The 20,241-nt window shown below is 47.2% G+C and overlaps 1 protein-coding gene across 1 annotated transcript; it reads left to right on the forward strand.

Moving 5' to 3' along the window:
• Positions 1–16,111: 16,111 nt before the first annotated feature.
• Positions 16,112–17,158, forward strand: LOC123074271 (uncharacterized). The gene has a single exon (XM_044497160.1). It carries the CDS (start codon positions 16,214–16,216, stop codon positions 16,778–16,780), a length of 567 nt encoding a protein of 188 aa, XP_044353095.1. The 5' UTR covers positions 16,112–16,213; the 3' UTR covers positions 16,781–17,158.
• Positions 17,159–20,241: the final 3,083 nt, after the last annotated feature.

Genomic DNA, 20,241 nt, shown 5'->3' on the forward strand with positions numbered 1-20,241 from the left:
TCGTCACGCCAACGATTACTTCTACTTGTATGGCTAACGCGTTTAGCAACAAAGTAAAGTAAATTACATGGCGTTATTCAATGACACGCAGGTCATGCAAAATAATAAAGACAACTCCTATGGCTCCTGCCGGTTGTCATACTCATCGACATGCAAGTCGTGATTCCTATTACAAGAATATGATCAATCTCATACATCACATATATCATTCATCACATCTTCTGGCCATATCACATCACATAGCACTTGCTGCAAAAACAAGTTAGACGTCCTCTAATTGTTGTTGCAAGTTTTTTTACGTGGTTTGTAGGTTTCTAGCAAGAACGTTTTCTTACCTACGTATGACCACAACGTGATTTGCCAATTTCTATTTACCCTTCATAAGGACCCTTTTCATCGAATCCGTTCCGACTAAAGTAGGAGAGACAGACACCCGCTAGCCACCTTATGCAACTAGTGCATGTCAGTCGATGGGACCTGTCTCACGTAAGCGTACGTGTAAGGTCGGTCCGGGCCGCTTCATCCTACAATGCCGCCGAAACAAGAAACGACTAGTAGCGGCAAGAAGAATTGGCAACATCAACGCCCACAACTTCTTTGTGTTCTACTCGTGCATAGTAACTACGCATAGCCTGGCTCATGATGCCACTGTTGGTAATCGTAGCATAATTATAAAATTTTCCTACGTTCACCAAGATGCATCTATGGAGTCTACTAGCAACGAGGGGAAAGGAGTGCATCTACATACCCTTGTAGATCGCGAGCGGAAGCGTTCCAATGAACGTGGATGACGGAGTCGTACTCGCCGTGATCCAAATCACCGATGACCGAGTGCCGAACGGACGGCACCTCCGCGTTCAACACACGTACGGTGCAGCAACGTCTCCTCCTTCTTGATCCAGCAAGGGGAAAGGAGAGGTTGATGGAGATCCAGCAGCACGACGGCGTGGTGGTGGATGTAGCGGGTCTCCGGCAGGGCTTCGCAAGCTTCTGCGAGAGAGAGAGAGGTGTTGCAGGGGAGGAGGGAGGCGCCCAAGGCTGTTGTATGCTGCCCTCCCTCCCCCCTTTATATAGGCCCCCTTGGGGGGGCGCCGGCCCCAAGAGATGGGATCTCAAGGGGGGGGCGGCGGCCACAAGGGGGGGAAGGGGTGCCTTGCCCCCCAAGGCAAGGGGGAACTCCCCCCCCAGGGTTCCCAACCCTAGGCACATGGGGGGAGGCCCAAGGGGGGTGCCCCAGCCCACTAAGGGCTGGTTCCCTTCCACTTTCAGCCCACGGGGCCCTCCGGGATAGGTGGCCCCACCCGGTGGACCCCCGGGACCTTTCCGGTGGTCCCGGTACAATACCGGTAACCCCCGAAACTTTTCCGGTGGCCGAAACTGGACTTCCTATATATAATTCTTCACCTCCGGACCATTTCGGAACCTCTCGTGACGTCCGGGATCTCATCCGGGACTCCGAACAACTTTCGGGTTTCCGCATACATATATCTCTACAACCCTAGCGTCACCGGACCTTAAGTGTGTAGACCCTACGGGTTCGGGAGACATGCAGACATGACCGAGACGCCTCTCCGGTCAATAACCAACAGCGGGATCTGGATACCCATGTTGGCTCCCACATGTTCCACGATGATCTCATCGGATGAACCACGGTGTCGAGGATTCAGTCAATCCCGTATGCAATTCCCTTTGTCAATCGGTATGTTACTTGCCCGAGATTCGATTGTCGGTATCCCAATACCTTGTTCAATCTCGTTACCGGCAAGTCTCTTTACTCGTACCGCAATGCATGATCCCGTGACTAACTCCTTAGTCACATTGAGCTCATTATGATGATGCATCGCCGAGTGGGCCCAGAGATACCTCTCCGTCACACGGAGTGACAAATCCCAGTCTCGATCCGTGCCAACCCAACAGACACTTTCGGAGATACCCGTAGTGCACCTTTATAGTCACCCAGTTACGTTGTGACGTTTGGCACACCCAAAGCACTCCTACGGTATCCGGGAGTTGCACGATCTCATGGTCTAAGGAAAAGATACTTGACATTGGAAAAGCTCTAGCAAATGAAACTACACGATCTTTTATGCTATGCTTAGGATTGGGTCTTGTCATCACATCATTCTCCTAATGATGTGATCCCGTTATCAATGACATCCAATGTCCATAGTCAGGAAACCATGACTATCTGTTGATCAACGAGCTAGTCAACTAGAGGCTTACTAGGGACACGTTGTGGTCTATGTATTCACACATGTATTACGATTTCCGGACAATACAATTATAGCATGAACAATAGACGATTATCATGAACAAAGAAATATAATAATAACCTTTTATTATTGCCTCTAGGGCATATTTCCAACATCTATCCCCCTAGGAGCATGCGCGTCGTGCTTTGTTTTTGATGGCTTGTAGATTTTTGCAATAAGTATATGAGTTCTGTATGACTAATGTTGAGTCCATGGATTATACGCACTCTCACCTTTCCATCATTGCTAGCCTCTTCGGTACCGTGCATTGCCCTTTCTCACATTGAGAGTTGGTGCAAACTTCGCCGGTGCATCCAAACCCCGTGATATGATACGCTCTTTCACACATAAACCTCCTTATATCTTCCTCAAAACAGCCACCATACCTACCTATTATGGCATTTCCATACCCATTCCAAGATATATTGCCATGCAACTTTCCACCGTTCCGTTTATCATGACACGTTCATCATTGTCATATTGCTTTGCATGATCATGTAGTTGACATAGTATTTGTGGCAAAGCCACCGTTCATAATTCTTTTATACATGCCACTCTTGGTTCATTGCATATCCCGGTACACCGCCGGAGGCATTCATATAGAGTCATACTTTGTTCTAGTATCGAGTTGTAATCATTGAGTTGTAAATAAATAGAAGTGTGATGATCATCATTTTCTAGAGCATTGTCCCAAGTGAGGAATAAAAAAAAGAGAGAAAGGCCATAAAAAAAAGAGAAGGCCCAAAAAAAAGAGAGAAAAAGAGAGAAGGGACAATGTTACTATCCTTTTACCACACTTGTGCTTCAAAGTAGCACCATGATCTTCATGATAGAACGTCTCTTGTTTTGTCACTTTCATATACTAGTGGGAATTTTTCATTATAGAACTTGGCTTGTATATTCCAACAATGGGCCTCCTCAAGTGCCCTAGGTCTTCGTGAGCAAGCAAGTTGGATGCACACCCACTTAGTTTCTTTTGTTGAGCTTTCATATATTTATAGCTCTAGTGCATCCGTTGCATGGCAATCCCTACTCCTTGCATTAGCATCAATCGATGGGCATCTCCATAGCTCATTGATTAGCCTCGTTGATGTGAGACTTTCTCCTTTTTTGTCTTCTCCACATAACCCCCATCATCATATTCTATTCCACCCATAAGTGCTATATCCATGGCTCACGCTCATGTATTGCGTGAAAGTTGAAAAAGTTTGAGATTACTAAAGTATGAAACAATTGCTTGGCTTGTCATCGGGGTTGTGCTTGATGAGAGCATTCTTGTGTGACGAAAATGGAGCATGACTAAACTTATGATTTTGTAGGGATGAACTTTGTTTGGCCATGTTATTTTGAGAGGACATAATTGCTTAGTTAGTATGCTTAAAGTATTATTATTTTTATGTCAATATTGAACTTTTATCTTGAATCTTTCGGATCTGAATATTCATACCACAATTAAGAAGAATTACATTAAAATTATGCCAAGTAGCATTCCACATCAAAAATTCTGTTTTTATCATTTACCTACTCGAGGACGAGCAGGAATTAAGCTTGGGGATGCTTGATACGTCTCCAACGTATCTATAATTTTTTATTGCTCCATGCTATATTATCTTCTGTTTTGGACATTATTGGGCTTTATTATACACTTTTATATTATTTTTGGGACTAACCTATTAACCGGAGGCCCAGCCCAGAATTGTTGTTTTTGCCTATTTCAGAGTTTTGCAGAAAAAGAATATCAAACGGAGTCCAAACGGAATGAAACCTTCGGGAACGTGATTTTCGGAACGAACGTGATCCAGAGGACTTGGACCCTACGTCACGAAAGCTACCAGGAAGCCATGAGATAGGGCGCGCCCTCCACCCTCGTGGGCCCCATGTTGCTCCACCGACATACTCCTTCCTCCTATATATACCTACGTACCCCCAAACTACCAGATACGGAGCCAAAAACCTAATTCCACCGCCGCAACCTTCTGTACCCGTGAGATCCCATCTTGGGGCCTGTTCCGGAGCTCCGCCGGAGGGGACATCGATCACGGAGGGCTTCTACATCAACACCATAGCCTCTCCGATGATGTGTGAGTAGTTCACCTCAGACCTTCGGGTCCATAGTTATTAGCTAGATGGCTTCCTCTCTCTTTTTGGATCTCAATACAATGTTCTCCCCCTCTCTCGTGGAGATCTATTCGATGTAATCTTCTTTTGCGGTGTGTTTGTTGAGACCGATGAATTGTGGGTTTATGATCAAGTTTATCTATGAACAATATTTGAATCTTTTGAATTCTTTTATGTATGATTGGTTATCTTTGCAAGTCTCTTCGAATTATCAGTTTGGTTTGGCCTACTAGATTGATCTTTCTTGCAATGGGAGAAGTGCTTAGCTTTGGGTTCAATCTTGCAGTGTCCTTTCCCAGTGACAATAGGGGCAGCAAGACACGTATTGTATTGTTGCCATCGAGGATAACAAGATGGGGTTTATATCATATTGCATGAGTTTATCCCTCTACGTCAGGTCATCTTGCTTAAAGCATTACTCTGTTCTTATGAACTTAATACTCTAGATGCATGCTGGATAGAGGTCGATGTGTGGAGTAATAGTAGTAGATGCAGGCAGGAGTCGGTCTACTTGTCTCGGACGTGATGCCTATATACATGATCATACCTAGATATTCTCATAACTATGCTCAATTATGTCAATTGCTCAACAGTAATTTGTTCACCCATCGTAAATACTTATGCTCTCGAGAGAAGCCACTAGTGAAACATATGGCCCCCGGGTCTATTTTCCATCATATTAATCTCCCGACAACAAGCTATTTCTTTTGCCGTTTTTATTTTGTTTTCTTTACTTTGCATCTTTATCACAAAAACACCAAAATATTATCTTATCATGTCTATCAGATCTCACTCTTGTAAGTGACCGTGTAGGGATTGACAACCCTTACCGCGTTGGTTGCGAGGATTTATTTGTTTGTGTAGGTGCGAGGGACTCGTGCGTGGCCTCCTACTGGATTGATACCTTGGTTCTCAAAAACTGAGGGAAATACTTACGCTACTTTGCTGCATCACCCTTTCCTCTTCAAGGGAAAACCAACGTAGTGCTCAAGAGGTAGCACCCATCATCTACTTATTACTTCCCAATGCCTTCCTCTAGGCCCAAATAATGGTGAAGTGTCATGTAGTCGACGTTCACATAACACCACTAGAGGAGAGACAACATACATCTCATCAAAATATCGAACGAATACCAAATTCACATGACTACTAATAGCAAGACTTCTCCCATGTCCTCAGGAACAAACATAAATACTCACAAAGCATATTCATGTTCATAATCAGAGGGGTATTAATATGCATAATGGATCTGAACATATGATCTTCCACCAAATAAACCAACTAGCATCAACTACAAGGAGTAATAAACACTACTAGCAACCTACAGGTACCAATCTCAGGCTATGAGACAAAGATTGGATACAAGAGATGAACTAGGGTTTGAGAGGAGATGGTGCTGGTGAAGATGTTGATGAAGATTGACCCCCTCCCGATGAGAGTATCGTTGGTGATGATGATGGCGATGATTTCCCCCTCCCAGAGAGAAGTTTCCCCGGCAGAACAGCTCCGCCGGAGCCCTAGATTGGTTCCGCCAAGGTTCCGCCTCGTGGCGGCGGAGTTTCGTCTCGTAAGGTTGCTTATGATTTTTTCTCGGACGAAAGACTTCATATAGCAGAAGATGGGCACCGGAGGGCCAACAGGAGGCCCACGAGGCAGGGTGGCGCGCTCAGGGGGGTAGGGCGCGCCCCCACCCTCGTGGCCAGGGTGTGGGCCCCCTCTGGTATTTTCTTCGCTCAGTATTTTTTATTATTTCCAAAAATAACTTCCGTGGAGTTTCAGGACTTTTAGAGTTGTGCAGAATAGGTCTCTAATATTTGCTCCTTTTCCAGCCCAGAATTCCAGCTGCCGGCATTCTCCCTCTTTATGTAAACCTTGTAAAATAAGAGAGAATAGGCATAAGTATTGTGACATAATGTGTAATAACAGCCCATAATGCAATAAATATCAATATAAAAGCATGATGCAAAATGGACGTATCACCGTGTCAGGGAGGAAGACGAGCACGTCCGTCGCTACATGGCTGCTATGGACGTCAGGTTCTCCAATACCTGGCAGGTTCTTTGGGAGATGACTGGAGCTATGATCGTGTGATGGTTCCTTCTCTTTGGGTGTCCACCGCCCGCGCCTCAGGAACCGCGAGTGGCCTAGATTCTTCTGTAGTATTCGATCTTTATTAGCTAGCTAGCTAGTGATGTATTCGATATATAATATTCGAGATGATGTATTCGACATTATATATATTATTAGAGACTATGTATTTGAGATTATATATTATTCGAGACGATGTATTCGAGATTATATATTATTCGAGATGATGCATATTATGTACTATGATTCAGTTTTTCCTTATTGATTGCATCCATGCATTGTAATTTGAATACTAAACTGTTTTATATTTCTTCTGGATTAGTTAAATAAAAGCTATGGCAGACAATACCGGCAGAGAGGGAGAAGAGACCCTGTTCGAGATCATACGCAGCCCTCGCAGGCGAGATGATCAGAATGAAGAAGATGACGGCTCCCAATATCTGAACAATATCGGGGAGGGTTATGATATGATATTCGGTCGTGGCGACCGAATTGATGAAGTCATGAACTATGATTATGATTATGATGACGCCGACAATGTTGATCTTGAAATAACAAAGACCGGCGAGGTATATTTATATAAGCAGGCATCTGGTGATCATCACATGTTTTTTTTATTTGAAGATATATTAACGAATCGATCTTTCTTCTTTCAGCCCTCCGGATCGAGCAAAACTACTTCTACAGGCAGCAGGACAGTGCGAGGCCCGGGCAAAAAGTTGAAGGAGGGTATAAAGTACAACATCGATGCCATCAAAACTAATGGCGAACCAAGCACGCCTAAGAACATTGCGAACAAGTTCATTTGTCAGTGCGGAGTTCTTGTGAGGGACCAACTCCCGATCTCCATTCAAGAATGGAAAGAGCCAACAAAGAAACGTCCAGATCTTACTTGGGTCGACGACAGAGCAAAAAAACGCTTTGGGAATCTCTCATGGAACATTTCACCCTACCAGATCATTTCACTGATGCCGATGTGGAGAAAGTCAAGGACGCTGCTCTTAGGAAGATGGCAATTGCATTCAACACCCACAAGAAAACTATATGGGCCAAGTACGTCGAAGGAGGAAAGAAGACTCCAGAATTCAAGGGAACAATGGAGAAGCAAAGAGAACACCGGCCCGCTTTCATGAAATTCAAGGAATCAGAATTATCTAAGGAACGGTCGAGAAAAAACAAGGCCAATGCCGCAAAAAAGGAGCAGTTCCATAGGCTGGGGCCAGGTGGCTATGCGGTGGCAATGCCTGAGTGGGATAAGTCTGAGCAAGAGATGCTGGATGCAGAGGTCACTCCAGTTACTAAGAGTTGGCCCCCCAGATGCAGAACTTGGTTCTATGCGCATGGGGGGCGTTGGACCCGAAGACAGGCCTGGTTTCGAAGAAGGCAAGTCTAAAAGGAGCCGAAGATAAGTTACTTCAAGCAATAGAAGATGCTCGAAAGGGGGTGTTCACGCCCAACAGAGAGAACGACGAGGCAAGGGCGTTGTTCCGTGGTATGAGGGCTTTTCGGACTGGAACGCCGACTACAGAAGCCGTGCAAGAAGGAAGATGGAGGAGGAGAAGAAGAGGAAGCTGGAGGAGGAGCAGAGGAAGCAGGAAGCAGAATGTCTTCAAGGCCTGGAATCAGCGCACGCGGACTTGGTACTCAAATTCCAGCAGCAGCAGATCGACTCACTTAGCCAGGAAAGGGGGTCTCAGCAGCGGCAGCGGCTAGTGGATGATCCAGCATTGGATAGCACCGTCCCATCCATGCCGAGAAGCAGCGTTGGTTCCGCCCCAGGCGACGCACTGCTGGATAGATACCTTGTGGATGACATCATGGAGAGCACTAACTATGATATACACTTCAAAATGAAGAACATATCCATGAAGGTGGCGGACGCCATTGCTTATACAAATTCCCCCGATGCAACCTTCCATTGCAACCCGATTCCAGCCGGCTATGCTCGTGTCGTGGTTGATGAGGTGGTGGGCCAATATTCGGGGCTAGAGCTTGACATTCCTGGAGGTGACGAGGAGCACACACTGGGAGAGGCCAAACATCGTATCATCCTATGGAGAAAGGATTGCATCATCTTTCGAAGGCCACCGATACCGCGTCAGCCGACTCCTCCTCGAAGTCCGCCACCGCGTCAGCAGACTCCCGCTCCTCCAAGTCCACCAACGCGTCAGGCCACTCCTCCTCCTCCAAGTCCGGCACAGTGTCAGGCCACTCCTCCTGCTTCAAGTCCGACACAACGTCAGACCACTCCTCCTGCTTCAAGTCCGGCACAGCGTCAGACCACTCCTCCTGCTTCAAGTGCGACACCGCGTCAGGCCACTCCTCCTGCTTCAAGTCCGGCACAGCGTTAGGCCACTCCTCCTGCTCCAACTCAGCCACGTCAGCCGTCTCCGCCGCCTCAGCAATCGGGGAAGAGAGTCGCCGCAGCTATGGTGCGTAGCGGTACGAGTCGAGGTAGTACAGGAGGTACAGGCGGAGGCAAGCGATATAAATATGGTCCAAGCCTCACTCCTCTTCCTCAGAGGCCTTATGACATGACCAAGGAGCAAAACACAGCCATAGTGAAGGCCCAAGTGGACGCCCATTTTGGACCGAAACCGGCACCGCCGCCAAGGGAGAAAGTGCCTGAGGAAAAGATTGACCACTTTATTCGTATGGCTAGACCACCAGCTCCCAAGCCTGTTGACGCAGACTATGAGCGCCAAATCAGGAAGGCACATCGAGCACGACTATAGAAGGAGTCGAGCTCGAGCTCGAGCCAAGCAGCTAGCAAAAAATGCGGGAAAACCGTTCCCCAGCTGGGAGAATAGGCGGCGCAATTGATCCCCCCGCTTGTTGTACCAACACATGAGAGTACCGGCGCCGGTCAGCTGGTAATAACCGACGAGCATAGAAGGCAGGCTGAAATGCTCGGTATCACTGTTGGACAACTCCTCGAGATCGAGCCCATGTCTCCGCTTAGAGAGGAGGACATAAAACGGAAATATGTCCGCGGCCAACCTTTGATCAAGCCTGAGGAGGTTAAGAACCTCCCAACGTGAATGTATGAATTGCATGATTGTTACATGAAAATTACCAAGAGTTCCAATCGAGAGTCCCTCATGGTGAACGTCAAGGAAGAGCATTACTTCCATAAGCTAGCTCTGTCCGTTGAGTATTCAGAACTATTTCAGTTATTCAATCAAGAAGCACTCGACAAATCTCTCGTCAGTTGCTATTGTCTGTAAGTGATTTCTTTCTGTAATTGAAGTCTCAAGCTAGCTGTAGTGCTCATTGATCGATCATTACCTGTAATTATCCTCATTATATTCTTTTCTGTGGTATTATGCAGGATGAAGATGTATGAAATAAAAAAAGCTGGACGCTATGGCATTGGGTTCATTGACCCAAATACCAGTAATGAACACACATGGAAATTGGATTGGTATAAAGCAGATGTAGAGAATAAAATGCTAGAGTTCTTGAAGCGCCTCAATACCAATGAAGATATACTACTTCCTTACAACTTCCTGTGAGTCACACTGTCTTGTACTACAAATTCTGTTTTTGCTTACTAGCTAGCTAGATGTTGATTAGTGTTATGCACATGCCCGCTTAATTAAGACATGCAAACATGTGCGCATGCAGTTATCACTGGATCTTGTTAATCATTAAAGCTGAAGAAGGAACAGTTGAAGTACTGGACTCACTACTTAAAAAATAAAGTGACTTCACTATCTTGAAGGGGATAGTCGACAGGTAATTTCAATCATTATTAACTATATCTCGGCCTATTTAGTTCGTCATTTTCTGATATCAACTATTTAATAACCCCTTTATTCATTTTCTTTACCGGCGGGCAGGGCTTGGGCAAAGTTCATCAAGGTGACTCTAGGCAAATGGCGTCAAAAGCCGTTTTGGTATCGACCCAAGGTAAGTAATTAAGTAGTACTAGCTAGCTACCATCTCTTTAATGCTTATTTCAGTATCATTAATTAATTATCATGCTTGATTAATTATTATCTGATTAAATTCTATTCTCGTAAAGGCCCTGAAGCAGGCGCCGGGGACTGAAGTGTGTGCATACTATGTTTGCGAGAACATTCGCATGATGGCGTCCGAAAGGAGCAAATCTGATAGACAGCAATGGGTACGTTTGACAGAACACTATTCATAATTTTTACATGATTATCGATATCTAGTCACACAACTAATACACATGCATATTGATCTCCTTCTTAGCAGTTCAAAGACGTGCGGGAGCAGCTACTATCAACGGAGCGCATACGAGCACTTCAAGAGGAAATAGCGGGATTTTTGCTCGACCAGGTCATAGATCCCAAAGGAGAATACCATTACCCGCTACCGCCCCATGAACCACTCCCAATTGTCATCGTGCTCCGAACCAAGGCAACATGTAGGAGAAATTGTATATATACCTAATTGTATATATAAATATATATATATATATATATGATCGGTTCTACGATAAATTCTATTTATATATATGCATACCGTGTACAATATGTAGTATCGGAAAATACCAGCAAACGAAAAAGAATTAAATGGAAAACACAAAATTAAAGAAAAAGAAATCATGAATCCAAAACCCCCCAAACATTTTAGTACCGGTTGGTGTTACCAACCGGTACTAAAGGGCTCCCCGCCTCCGGCGCTGGCTCGTGCCACGTGGTGGCCCTTTGGCGGCGGTTCGTGCAGAACCGGTACTAAAGGGGGGGACCTTTAGTCCCCACCCTTTAGTGCCGGTTACAGAACCGGCACTAAAGGCCCTTACGAACCGGTGCCATAGCCCAGTTCTACACTAGTGTAAAGGCTTATAATCGATCCCACTTTACTAATATCACACATGTTTGGTCCCAATCAATTCCACCCTCCCCTCTACGTGATGTGAACCCCCCAAGTCTATGACGACCATGCCTACTCAGGTGTCCTCATAGAATCCATGGAGGGGCTAGGGCTATTCTGCCAAAATGTGTCTTCTTCGCCAAAGGTTTCCTACTACCCGTTATGCTCGGTGCAGTAAGTTCAAACTTGAAGGAAACACAAAAAAGTTGCTTCATAGTTGATTTACTTAAACTTCCATCCACCTATTTTCTTCATGGATTGGTTCCTATGTAGCCATCCAAAGTTTAGGTTGGTTCGTTATCCCGAACAATGCTTGCAAAAATTGAATGTTCAAATAACTAGTTTGGTTTATATCCCGAATACAATTAGGAATTTCTTATAAGTATACACTTCAATTATTATACGATCATATATATATATATATATATATATATATGTGTGTGTGTGTGTGTGTGTGTGTGTGTGTGTGTGTGTGTGTGTGTGTGTGTGTGTGTGTGTGTGTGTGTGTGTGTGTGTGTGTGTATATATATATATATATATAGAGAGAGAGAGAGAGAGAGAGAGTTTGTTTCAAATGTCTTGAATAAAAGGCCTTATATTCCAATCTCATCGTAACCTCTGAAATCTTAGGACCGACCCCAGCTTGACATGGCACCAAGGAGGTAAAATTGGCTGATTGGGTAGCTTAACATCATTGTGAATCTCTACAACTCACACTCAGCTAGGATATGTATGGCCTCCTCTCGCAATTCATGAACGTTAGACACGTGATGGTTGAGTGTAAGTTTAGCTAGTCCTGGTCAAAATTAAAGTAGTATATTTTATTGTGAGGGTATTACCAAAGACTAAAGAAGTATACTTTTTTTCCTTCTTTTTTGGAGAATAAAACTTTAGGATAAATTCCAATTTGTACCCTATGTTTCTGTATTTTGGATAGGAATTGTCCCATTTAAAGATTTTCATCAAGATTACCTCATTTGGGGAAAGCTATGCCACATTTTACCCTTTTTATTTTTTAGCACATTTATATCATGTGGGTCCCAGCAGTCGGCGTGCCAATTCGACGGATTTCCTTTACAACTGGTTTCCTCCACGCACCCGAGAAAATCTTTAGAGTTGTAGAATGAATCATAGTGTATATGTGAATTTCTCACTGTACGTTGTATCTAATATATACCTACAATCAGAGCATGCAATATATAAACTTGTTTTTCAAAATGAAGACATGAAGCATATAAATTGACTACAAATTTAAAATGTACAAATCATCTTGCCAGAGAGAAACTTGTCTTTGACATGGTATGTTGATGTCTGTCACACAACTACACTATGTCTGGGTGTGTATGGGATTTAGTTGAGGATGCCATCATACCGTTTATTTGCATAGTTCAAGAACCAGGGGCAAAGGATTGGCTTTTCACAGTCATGGAAGCTTTGAGCATGAAATCATGGACACACATCCTTGTCATGCTTTGGGCTATATTGTATCTGAGAAGGAGATTAATTCGCCGGGGGACATCAAAGCTGTTCGCCGGCTATTTTTGGAGAGAACTTGACCTGGTTGAAGACAATTTGAAAGTGACTAGGGGAGGGGCGCTCATTGCCAATGTTCAGAGTTGGATTGCACTGCCATCGGGATTAGTGAAGATCAATGTCCTCGTGGCGCTGAGAAAAGGAGGCGGGCCTAGGGTAGTGTTTGCAATCTGTAGGACCATCAAGGGTGCGTTCATAGGGCCTCGTCCATCACCATCGTGGGCTGCTTCGATCCGGCAACGCTCTAGGCCATGATGCGTAGTGAGGCGCTTGCTCTCGCTATGGATTTGAGTGTCATACATATGTGCGTTGCTTCAAATTGCCTTCGGGTGATTTAGAACCTCAAGTGACCATTTCTGGGCTCATGCTGTCATATTGACTATTGTTCGGGAGATCAAGGAGGCTCCGTCGCAGTTCACAATGACATCCATCCATCATGAAAATAGAAGTAGCAAAGGAGATCACAACCTCGCACGTTCTTTGACCTTGCTTCTTACAAGATGTCAATTTTGGTTTGATGAACCACCTTCGGGCTTATGCATTCCTGTCGATTTTGGTTTGATCAAATTTTGAACTAAAAACCACGACATTTATTTTAGATTGGAGGAAGTATAGTACACAAGTAATAATGTGAGTTCGTTCCCTAAAAAAATGCGAGTTTGATACTTCCTTTGATTAACCTTAGTTAAAAACCGCGACACTTATTTTGTGTCGAGGAAGTATTTAAAAAACAAAAAAGATCGCTGACACGAGTCCAAGACCGGAAGATCCCAAGCGGATGAGCAGGGGGGAGAGAGAAAGCGCACAATCACACAGCCGCAAAACCCAATGACGAGGAGTAGCTGTCGGAGCGTGACGCGCGGGAGTGGGGAGTCCAAGTGCAACGAAAAAGAGCCATGCACGCATGCACATCTTCCCGGCCCGGTCGAGCCTCTCGTGACTGCGCACTCCTCGTTTCTTCCTTTTCTTCTTCATGCGACGCACGGCACGTCGGTACGTTACGTACTTACCCGCTCTGCTTGGCCTAGAGTGGCTGGGGAGGTTCTGTGGATGTCGTCGCGCACAGTGCGGCGGTATGTGGTACAGTCACACCACAGTGCCCGTGATCGATCACTTGCTTTGCTAAGAATTTCATTTTGGTTTCTCCAAATCTTGTTTTTATCATCGTCGTCAAAGACACGCTCAACTCACTGCTTCTTTAGGATCAGAAGGGGAGGAATGCCCGTATACTTTTGGTTGATACTCCCTCCGTTCCAAAATAGATAGTACAAAGTTGAGTCATCTATTTTGGAACGGAGGGAGTATAACGGTCTTTCTACCTACTCCCTCCGTTCCAAATTAATTGACTCAGATTTGTCTAGATACGGATATATCTAGACATGTTTTAGTGTTAGATACATCCGTATCTAGATAACTCCAAGTCAACTAATTTGGAACGAAGGGAGTAGCATTTGTGTCTGATCTGCCGTATGTGGGGGATTGCTGGCAGTCACGTGTTATTATTTTCTAAGAAAATGCGCCTTTTTCTGACAATTTCGAGTCTCACTGCAACGTAGTTCTTCACGCATGCATCCTTTCCACCATGTCTCGCTCTTGATCCTGGAGCGGACAGGAAGTGACCAGCGCGACACATCCATTAGTTTCGATTGCAACACACTGCAAGTTGCAACCATGCATGAATGGTGTTCTCTTGCAATTCAGTGATTGATTCTCTCGAAGTAGGATTATTACTCGTGGACCAGAAAAGTCGAGCAAGTCCATCAACTTACTATCTGCACAAATGTCTATCACGATGGCCAAGTGTAACAGTCGTTCTTCATCGTGGAGGCTGGAGAGGACAAGTAACCAGCCTGCGACTTTCAATAACCTGGAGAGCTTGGCCCCTTGGTCATAGGCCCAAAGACATTGCTCCACTCATTTTCGAGGCCTCCTCCTGAGAGTGCTTAAAGGTTCAGGAGGCCCTCAAGGAGAATGCGTGTATTATCAAAAGCAGGCCACCCGCTTCGGTTTCCGTCGAGCTTGTCTCGCAATTCTTCACCCTCTGGACGTTGCTGCAAGAGGTGCACCTGGACGAGCTTGTTGAGGACGATATTCTGTGGAAGCACACAGGTTCTGGGCACTACTCCACTGCCTCCGCCTACAGGGCGTAGTTTTTGGGCTTGGTCCTCTCCCCCATGGACCAAATGGTTTGGAAGATTTGGACCCCTTCGAAAGTCAAGTTCTTCGCTTGGCTCGCGCTTCAGGATAGGATATGGACTGCCGACAGATTGGAGAGGCGAGGTTGGCCAAACTGTGGCCCTTGTCCCTTGTGCGGGGGCCCCCACTTGTTCTTTCGGTGCCGCTTCACTCTCCGCCTTTGGAACATGGTGATTCAGAAGCTTCACATGTACGACTTTGATACTTCCGCTTGGCACTTGTTCGACTCCCGTCCACGAGTGGTGGGCGAGCACGTGCATCGTGGGCACCGGCGACCGAAATGTGAAGGCATCAATTACAATGCTGGTTTCGTGGGTTATCTGGAACGAGCTTAATGCAAGGTTTCGGCATAAGAGCGCATCACCGCAAATCCTACTCAACACCATCATCGATGAGACAAACCTTTGGGTCACGGCCGGGGCGAAGAAATTAGGGTCTTTTTTATTGCGAGAATAATTGTCATGCCGATTCTTGGCTGTGTGTTGTAACAAACTCTTTTTCCTCCTTATTTAATATATGAGGCAAAGCTTTTGCCTTTGTTTCAAAAAAAAAATCTGGAGAGGAAAAATAGAAGCAATGGCACCACTGAAAGCTGAGACCATGCATGCATAAATAACGAGCTTATCTTTCCGATTATGATTTTTCGCGTATCACAAACACTACTAGCTAGCTAGCTTGCCACTACTGCTAGTATATTATTACTCGTGGATAAGAAAATTCGAGCAGGTCGATGATGAGGTAGCTGCCACCTTCCCAAGCTGCATTAAGATCTCGCTCACGGGTCACGAGCATGAGACGTTGAGGCCCTGTAGCTCGATCAGCACTAGCTGAACCAAGTAACCGTTAGCTAATCGTAGCCATATGAATGTTGAGAGATCTACAGCTTCCAAGTGATCTCTCTCGCCTTCTTAATTATGAATGTCACGAGCAGAGACTAGCTACCGACTCGTCCGCTCCACACGTATCGGCGCCGCTCCGTGAGCGGCGAGGTGGATGCATACGTACCCTATCCCTCGACGGTATATAAAGCTCGCCCCCTCCTTCACATTGATATTCAACTCACACTTGCAATCGGTCAGAGTTCACTAGCTGCTAGACGTCAGCTGCTTGATAATCAGCCAGAGCTTTCCACAGTTAGTTTGCGGTTGGTTTCTTGCATCAAGGGCAGCTTAGCTAGATCGATGGCGCCTAATGGTGACGCGGCGGTGGCGGCGGCGGCGGAGGCGGTGCCGATGGGGCGGCCGAGGCAGCAGCCGAAGCCGCGGAGGATCTCGATGGAGGGGCTCCAGCGCGCCATGTCCGACCTGGCCCTGGAGTTCACCAAGAAGGCGGCCGTGTTGGACGCGGCGGCCAGGCTGCCGGCGGTGTCGGAGCAGGTGGACGACGCGCGCTGCGAGTGCTGCGGCATGACGGAGGAGTGCTCGGCCGAGTACGTGCGGCGCGTGCGGGAGCGGTACTGCGGGCAGTGGGTGTGCGGGCTGTGCGCGGCGGCGGTGACCGACGAGGCGGACAGGAGCCGGAGCACGACGGAGGAGGCGCTGGCCGCGCACATCGCCGTGTGCGGGCGGTTCAACCGCCTGGGGCGCGCCAACCCGGTGCTCATGCAGACGGAGGCCATGAGGGAGATCTTCAGAAAGAGGGGCAAGTCCAACAGCCCCAGGGACAGCGCGCGTGCCGGTGGCCTCTCCAGGAGTTCCAGCTGCATGTCTGCCATCACCAAGGACCTCAACTGTGCCATGAAAAAATAGTCAAAGGAGTATCCGACCTCCTTTTCGCCTGGCTGTGTGCAGGCCAACGCAAGAGGATCGTGAAAGCTACGTATATCTCATAAAGCTATGTATGTACATACAGCTCAAGCTCAGTGTGGAATCATCAGTGCTATATGCTGCATGATATTAGTATAAGTTTTAGTTAAACAAAGAAGAAGAAAAAAAAATCAGTACTAGTTCAGGACGAACGAAAATTGTCTACGTGTAGAGCCTTTCGGCCTGTTTTTTTTTTCTTTTCGTTTCTATGCTCGGCTTGGTGTCTACTACGATGCATGTATATATATACCACCCTGTCTTTGTTTTAGGGTACCATGTGTTAGAGTAGTCATTATGGTATACGACTTCTAGTTCAAGTCAGTTTTATACCCCTACCCCAAGTTGGTTTGTACCCTCTTATATACTCTTGTATGCCGCACCAAATCATCAACAAGCAACAGTTTCATTCAGCTTTCATGGTATCAGATACCGGTCCTAGGGTTTAGGGTATGCCTCCGCCAACAACGCCACCGCCGCCGCCGCCGTCCGGCTACTTCGAGCGCCGGGCCGCACTCATCGCCAAGGCTGCCAACGCCGCGGCCGCTTCTCTCTCGGCTCTCACCATAGCTCCACAAAACTACCCTGCACCCATCCTCGCCGCACCAATATCTCTTGCTGACACAATCTCCGACGTCAGCCCCTACATCCCCATAGTTCTTGATCTCGCCGCCCACAACTACTATCATTGGAGACATCTCTTCGATCTCCACCTCGGCCGCTGCAACCTGCGCTCGCATGTCGCCGCCAACTGTCTTCCCCGCCCCGACGATCCGCAATGGTTGAAAGACGATCTCGCGATCGTCCAGTGGTTCTACACCCGCATCACCACCGAGATCTTCAACATGCTCGATCACGACGGCGCCACCGCTGCCAACATCTGGCACTCCCTCCGTCAGCTCTTCCAAAGCAACACCGACGCTCGGAAAAACGCTCTCCACACCGAGCTTCGCAATATGGTGCAAGGAGACGCCCCGGTGAACCTGTTCTGCCAGCGCGTTAAGACCATTGGTGATGAGCTCCGCGAACTCGGCGATACAGTTAGCGACTCACAGCTAATCAATATCGTCGTCGTCGGCCTCAGCGAAGACTTTGACAAGCAAGCCTCGTTCATACCGATGATACGGCCCCCTCCTACCTTCGCTGAAGTTCGTTCCTTGCTACAACTCGCGGCGGAAACACAAGCTCGCAAGGACTCTCGCCCCAAGGTCTTTCATGCTGCGGCTCATCCTCCTCTGTCGTCTACACCAGCGCCGCCTTCCAGGCCGGCTCCTGCCGCCGGGCCGTCCGCATCGTCATCTGTTCAACCGCCCCCAGGCTGGCGTCCTAGTCCGAACTACCGCGGCAAAAACCCTATCTACAGGCCGCCGTCGACTCGTTCGGTTCCGCCTACGACATCACCAGCACCGAGTCCTGCACCACCCACCAGTGCTCCATCTGCGGTTGCATGGCGGCCTCCTCATGATCCTTGGACGGGGCTTGTTCAAGCATGGCCCATGCCCTGGTCCGCTCCGTCCACCCTCGGTGCTCCGCCGGCATACTCAGGTGCCTGGCAACCCGGCCTTCGGCCGCCTACTGGTGCTCCCGGGGTTCTCAACCCCCGACAGCCGGCCAATGCCTATCACGCCGCCCCGACGTATGCTCCTTATGGTCATTACAGCACCGACGGCGGCGCCTACTACACACCTCAGCCGGCCCTGCTCCCGACGCCACCCCCACCACAGCCGGCCAATGCCTACTACACTCCCCAGCCGGCCCTACTGCCTTCACCATCGTATCCGCCGGCACTGCTTCCGACGCCACCCTCACCTGCGACGCCGAGCTGGGATCAAGCTGCCTTTCTCCAGGCCATGAATAACTTTGCTGCACAAGGAAACTCAGGTACGGATTGGATCTTTGATTCAGGGGCCTCTAGTCATATGTCTGCATCTAGTAATTGGTTATCTTCTTGCACTAAATCTCCTTTCCCTTCCATTATCCTTGGAGATGGATCATCTATTCCTATATATTGTGTTGGTCAGGCTCAACTTCCCTCTTCCACCAAACCTCTTTTACTTCGCGATGTTCTAGTTGCACCCGCCCTCATTAAAAATCTTATCTCTGTTCGCCAATTTACTTGCGACAATCTAGTTTCGGCTGAATTTGACCCTTTTGGTTTATCTGTGAAGGATTACCTGACCAAGGCCGAGATCGCTCGCTTCAATAGCTCCGGTGATCTTTATTCTCTTAATGGAGTTCCTGCCGCCACCCCTCCAACATCCATGCTGGCCTCCGTCGATCTCTGGCATCGTCGCTTGGGCCATCCCAACCCCGCCGTCTTAGCTTCTATGCTTAGTGAATTTACCATACCATGTAATAGGGACTCTCATAATTCTGTGTTTTGCGAGTCTTGTCAATTAGGCAAACATGTGCGTCTTCCCTTTAGTTCCTCTAGTTCTTGTAGCACTTATCCCTTTGAATTAATACATTGTGATTTATGGACCTCTCCCATTGCAAGTGTTTCGGGTTTTAAATACTACCTTGTTATCCTAGATGATTTCACCCACTTTGTCTGGACTTTTCCTCTACGCAACAAATCCGAGGTCCATTCTCTTTTCCTTAATTTTCAACGCTATGTGTCTGTTCACTTCTTCCTCCCAATTCGCTTTATCCAATGTGACAATGGTCGCGAGTTTGATAACATTAAAAATCGTACTTTCTTCTTACAACATGGCATCCTGCTTAGGTTCTCATGTCCCTACACCTCCCCTCAAAATGGTAAAGCAGAACGCTCTCTTCGCACCCTCAATGATATAGTTCGCACTCTCCTCATTCAATCATCTATGCCTCCCAAGTTTTGGGCTGAAGCCCTACACATGGCCACCTTCCTTCTAAATATTCGACCTTCTAAAACTAAACCCAACACTACTCCCTATTATTCCCTCTTTCTTTCCCACCCCGACTACTCCGCGGTTCGTGTTTTCGGCTGTCTCTGTTTTCCCAATGCCTACGCCACTTCTGCAAATAAATTGTCACCACGCTCTATCCCATGTGCTTTTCTCGGCTTCTCTGACGAGCACAAAGGCTATCGCTGTCTCGACCTTCACACCGGACACGTTCATGTCTCTCGTCATGTCACGTTTGCTGAGCACATTTTTCCTTTCTCACAACGCACTACTACACCATCCAACACCCCTAGCTCCGCAAACACCCCCTCTCCCCGTCCTTTCCAACTATATACTCCCCTACCTGCCGAACACAACTTATCACCACCACCATTAACACCCACCATAGCCAATCCCAACCATACACTCACCCCACCCGAGACGTCCCCAACACCCCCGACCCCTGCTCCCTCCCCAACACCCCCGGCCCCTACTCCCACTCCACCACCCAGCCCTACTCCTTCGTCCGACTCTTCCGCTGCG

This window comes from Triticum aestivum, chromosome 3D, assembly GCF_018294505.1.
Source record: "Triticum aestivum cultivar Chinese Spring chromosome 3D, IWGSC CS RefSeq v2.1, whole genome shotgun sequence".
Lineage (NCBI taxonomy): Eukaryota > Viridiplantae > Streptophyta > Magnoliopsida > Poales > Poaceae > Triticum > Triticum aestivum.